General features: G+C 36.3%; 1 protein-coding gene across 1 annotated transcript in view; it reads left to right on the forward strand.

Annotated features, from left to right (window-relative positions):
• Positions 1 to 5,540, forward strand: part of LOC126888205 (cytoplasmic dynein 2 intermediate chain 2-like) — a 72,790-nt gene extending 67,250 nt beyond the window's left edge. Inside the window, exon 10 of the mRNA XM_050656259.1 lies at positions 5,406 to 5,540. Coding sequence (XP_050512216.1) covers positions 5,406 to 5,487 — 82 coding nt within the window. The 3' untranslated portion in view covers positions 5,488 to 5,540. The remainder of the gene's footprint in view (positions 1 to 5,405) is intronic.
• Positions 5,541 to 6,000: the final 460 nt, after the last annotated feature.

Raw genomic sequence — 6,000 nt, forward strand, 5'->3', positions numbered from 1 at the left:
TTTGACAGTCACTGCACGGAAGGCTTGGTCATCATTTGCTCTCAAAATGATTGATCTGTCTGGGGAATTGATCACGTTATCCAGAGCTTCCAAATCTTGAGCATTCAAGTCTAGCTGCTCAAAGATTAAGCCAGCCAACGCAGAATGAGAAAGAATGTGTGCACGGACAGCTCTGGCGTACGCATGACCAGACAAAATCTTTTCCACGCTGTTCCCAGCATAGATCGTGCTAAACATCTCTCTTAGCCCACTCCCTTCCATGATTGATCCCATAGCTCCCATGAACGACATCAGGAGATGAAATCCTCCCAATCTCACAACTTTCTTCAGTTCTGGAATGGACTGATCGGCTACCACTGCACGGACTTTCCAGAACAATGGCTGGTCGAATGTTACTATGCAAGTTTTCTGTCCGACTGCTTTAGACTGACCAAGAGCAGCAAGCAAGGATGTGAACAGTGTGCTGTAGTCGCCGGGAGGGGCGTTGATGAATGGGAGACAAACAATTTTGGAGCATTGGTAAGTCTCACCACGGGTGCCGAGTTCCATGAAACCGTTCCATCCGGGAACTGATGACGAACATCCAGAGTTCTTTCCGTACAGCCAATCGATATCGTCGGCAGATGGCACAATTTCGTGTGCATCAACAACTTTAATAGTTTTCAAACCACCATTCACTGGTCGGTGATAAGGGATAACTTGTACACTTCCAGCCTCAGCAATCAATTTAGAGGAAGACCTTAATTGCAAGCGGGACACTGTGGATTCTGTGATAACAGCTTCGCGTGGGGTCACTGCCATGATTCCTCCCATGGCGTGGAAAGTGTCACGCCCATCCAACGTATTTACGTTAAAGTCCGCATTGTCAAATACGCACTGTAAGAATGGCCGAGGTGTCTTTCTGATTGTGGCTTTCTTTGACTGCAGAACGAAAGAGCCCTCCAATCGATTAGCTTCCTCGTATGTGGCAGACAATCCCAAACATGCTAGAAGATTTAGTAGATGTTTAGACCCAAACTTCTTGTAAATATACACTCCCACTGCTATCATGATTGAAGATAGAAAAGATTTGGGTCGCGTTGCTATCATGATGGCATGCGCCAAAGCAAGACACTTTCTCCTCCACCCTTCCAGTGAGCCTCGTTTGTGGGTCAAAATTATGGTGTGAAGTAGAAGGATGAGGGTTTCAGGGACAACAGATCGAGCGTTACCCAAAAAATTCTCCATTGGAGGGTAATCGGCTGTGTTAAAAACTTTGCAGCGGATATCTTCGAGTATAATTTTGCCAGCAGCCTCCACAACTTGAAGCCTCTCAGCCTGTTCGTCTGTTTTTTTTTTCAGCGTACCAGTCGTTGGAAAAGATTTTTTGGCTTGTGCTCTTTAGGCATAAAACAGTCCCATTCCGTGTTTCCGTGAATATGAGGTTATCTCCGTATTTTTTAGCCAGACGGGCTTTTATAGTCTATCTGTGTGGTCGATTGTCTCTATCAATAAGCTCCTCTATCTGCTGAATGGAAAATTGACATTCATCACAATTGTCGTCCAGATATTTGAAGATAACTTCCATGACTACATCCACCCCTGTAGACGGAGGTCTTCCCTTTTGTCGTTCCCCCGTACTTAGTTTGTAAAAACTCGCGAGACATTGTTCGTGGTATTCAGCGTTGACAGCAACTAAATCTGTGTTCATTAGGGTGAGTTGGCTAATACGATCATGTATTTTCTGTCTAAGAGCATCACCACGCTTTTGAGTTGCAGCCAAAATTTTGTTTGCCAACCCAGAAAGAGTCACTTTCACTGGGTTGTTACGACGGGCAGTAGGCAGCTTGGCCTGCAGTTCCCTGTATTCTTTTGTAAAGTAGCCATCACAAAAAAAACATCGATTATTATAATCAAATGGTTGCACTTGTCCTCGTGTCACGGTGGTAGGTGGGGGAAAAGCACATCCACGACCTAGGTAAGCCTGAATTAATTTTTCGTTGGTGTAATTCTTTTGGCATGCAGCGTGCACTCTGATTTCCTGCACCCCTCGTAGGAATCGTTCATCATCATGCTTTTTCCTCTTAATACTGCATTCCAGAAGTTTGGCAACACCTCTTACCTTCACATGATTCACCACACCCTCTGTCAACGATGATCTGCATATGAAACACTCCTCTCTCGTAGGTGTTGACGAAGTTGAGGCCATGTTTTCTTCACTACACTACTAACAACTATATACTACTGTACACACACTACTATAATATACTATAATAATAACTATAACTATATAGTAACGAACGTTTTGGAAGGATATCAAGTAAAAGTAGAAAACTTCGCACGATAAATACGACCCGATACTTTGGGAGGCTTCTACACAACTGGCTAAATATTTATATTTGTTTTTACTTCTGAAGAGACGAGGTCGAAAGGGAGGAGGGAAAAGGAAGGGTGAAGGGAGAAAGAAGGGAGGATTGACCCAACCAAATCATACTTTTGACGTATTTCCCGTTAGCTTTTATTGCTTTCACCTTAAAACTATTCAGTAAAAGGTCATTTGCCTACTGAAAGGATTAACCTATTGTTGCATAGAAAACAGTTTCAACTTATACCTGTAAAAGATAAGTGAACTTTTAGTCAGGGAATTCCTTTAAAATGTGTTCAATTTTTATAAACAATAGCCATTGATTTAAGTGTTTTTATTTTCTGGCAAATAAAATGAAAATTTCCAATCAAATTAGTTTTTTTTTTCACATATACATTTTGGATATTTTTCCTCTTATTCAAAACAACACTAACTTTTACAACTATTTTATTTTAATTTTATTTTGCTTTTCGTCATAACATCAGTCAGATTTTAGTAGTATTTATTAAATAATATTGACAACCGTTATAAAATATACATGAATTTATTAAATAAATGCAATAAAAGTAAGGAGTTTGAAGTTTTAAATTAACTTAAAAATATGAATCGGGTTTTAGGGTCCTGCACTGAATGTGTTAACTCTGCGGTATAATATTTACGTGTATTTATATTTGTATATATTATCAATTCTATCAATAAACCGCAAAATGTAGGTGCAACCTTATTTTTTTAATCACTTTGTGTATCAAATACAAATTCAACTTAAATATGTTCAATCAGTTTTTATTTATATATCAATACATTCGTTTTTGTTTCATTAAGAATTGAAGAAAAAGTATTTAAGAAATCAGCCTTCTTTCAGCTTTAGAGGCGCATTTTTCGCTCAAAGCAAGATATGTTGCATATTCACAACCTTCTATCTTTTACCGTAAGTTTGATAGAATAAAAGATTTTACATTAGGGAACCAGTTCAAAAAACATATTAAAAATTGGAACAACGGGATTATTTCTTAGTTGACCCATTTTTTTACGCTATTTGCACTGGCCTATACCTACAGATATTTTCTACTAAAGAATAATAAATCCTGACCGATGAAATATCCTGATAATATGGATACGGTAGATTTAAATACATATATCTTCAATAATCCTACATACATAGGTAAATCCTTATTACGTCCCTAGGTCGATACGGAATGGTATCAGAGACGATTGTGGGTTATAGGGTTGAATAAGCCCCAGGAAAGAGCATAAAACCAGGTGGGAGCTACTTTCGAGAAACGCCAATTTTAAAAAAACAGGTTCTAAAATTTCAAAAATTAGGCCAATTTTAAAATTTTTGTGGTTTTTGAACTCTCTTGTTGATGCTCTACAACTTTTAGGGAGGGGGGTAGGCAATTGGGAGTGATGCTGTAAAGCTACAGCAGTTTGAAAATGAGGTTATGCCAGATTTTAACAAAATTAGAAAAAATTGTCATTTTTTGATCGCCCGTAAAAGTTTATCTATTGGACCGATTCCGGACTTTTTTTTTGATAGACGGGAAATTGTGCCGTCTTTAAATTACTATATAATAGCTTTTCACGTAGGATTGACCGTTTTAGAGTTAAGAGCGACAAACTGAAACAAGTCTGAAAATTTCGAGGTTTTTCGGCCGTCAAAAATTTTCCACAACCTCCTCGAGATCGAAAACTTGGATTTGACATCAGTAAACATGTACAAACAACATCCTAAAATTTCATTAACTTCGGAATTTTTCGTCGTGATGCCCCTTTTCCACAACCTGCCGACTGGACTATTAGCCAAACCAAATTACATGTAAATACTAATTAAAAATTTATTCCTGGGACCGTGCAAGTTCGGCAAAGCGACCCCTATTTCTACGCTCTGTACTTTTATTCGCACTTTTAATTATATTGGCCAATTATATTAGTCCTGGTTACTAAATAATTGTCAAGGCCATAGTCCAAAAAAATAGTAAGAAGAAAAAATAAGATTCAGGGCCTAGATTCCGTGCACTGCAGATATCTACAGTCGCTTTCTGTCGATGGCAATTGTCATGAAAATATTTGAATTTTTAGTTTTAATTCAAATATTTTCTTGTTTTACTAAGTGTCACTTCAGCATCAATTAGAGTATAACCTAGCAAAACTAGAAAATAATTCAATTAAAGCTAAAAATTCAAATATTTTCATGACAATTGACATCGATAGAAGGCGACTGTAGATATCTACAGTGCACGGAATCCAGGCCCAGGTTATGTTATGAAAACGTGAACAATTGTATGTAGTAAATAAAATTAGTTATTAAAATGCAGTACTGCGCTCAAAATACAATTAATTAAATTTACCTTTATATAACAATTGCATATCATATCAATATTGTGGAGCAATATATAATTTTTCTGCTTCAATGACAGAAGGTATGAAATAAACGTCAATTTGACAATATCAATTAGGGATTCCAATGAACTGTCAGTGGTGGTCGGTGGATGGCTAAACTGACATGGCCATAGATATAGTTAAGGGGGGTGGTCATGGCGTATCTAATGTTTACATTGAATATTAACAAATTTGTAAAGAATATCCTGTTTGGTTTTGTTTTTTTGTTAATTGTGTAGCGAAATTTGTGAAATTGTGATAGCAAATTAAATATGAAGTGGTTTAAACATTGGATACGCCTATGGATGACAGTTTCGCCATCCAGCAGCCATATTATATCACTTGATTTGGAATGCCTAATTGACAATATGAATTATTTAAGATAGTTGCAATATTTCTCCGCGACTCGCGCACGATCGTTTCTCGTTTCCCTTTCAAGTACTTGCACACCGCGATATTCGATACTGATACATTTATTATGAAGTAGGTAAATGACGGGTCGGGACCTCACATTTCTATTCATTAAATCGGAATATTCCAATGGCCGATATAAGCAGGTTCGACTATAGCCCAAAAAAATAATAGGTACCTAAATTAATAAAAAAATAATAAATTTATGAATACAGTATTGAATAAATAAGTAAAATGATAATATATTTTTTAATTTAATTTTTATTTTCAGACATAATCTAGTAGCCATTGGAACTGCTAACGGAGAACTTCAGTTGTGGAGCGTACCATGGAATTCTCTTTTAAATAAATAAACATTTTTTTCTATCTTTTTTGTATTATTGAATAAAAAATACATTTGTCAATATTTATTTTTTATATAGCGAATAAAAAAGTCTTGTATAAAGCTCTAAAAAACATATTTTATTAGCAAACAAGTACATAAAATAAATTATAAATAAATGAAAATAAATCATTCCTAAAATTGATGATACCTGTCATTACCTGTCTGCTTATAGGGCTTTTCATCGATTGTCATTTGTTTCGAGCTTCTGTCATGTGTCACATAATATTAATATATCTACGTCATACGTCTTCGGTTTGTATTATTGTAGATACCAATAAAGTATGTCGTAGATATATTAATATTATGTGACACATGACAGAAGCTCGAAACAAATGACTGTGAATGAAAAGCCCTATAGTAGGGGAGCATTGGATGCTAAATTTACAGTTACTAGATAAAGCGTCATGGAGAGATTAGGTCCCACAACCAAAAAAATTTAAGTTAAGTTTTTCATTTTAGTGGGGATTTTCCATTTTTTAAT

Source organism: Diabrotica virgifera, chromosome 7 (genome assembly GCF_917563875.1).
Source record: "Diabrotica virgifera virgifera chromosome 7, PGI_DIABVI_V3a".
Lineage (NCBI taxonomy): Eukaryota > Metazoa > Arthropoda > Insecta > Coleoptera > Chrysomelidae > Diabrotica > Diabrotica virgifera.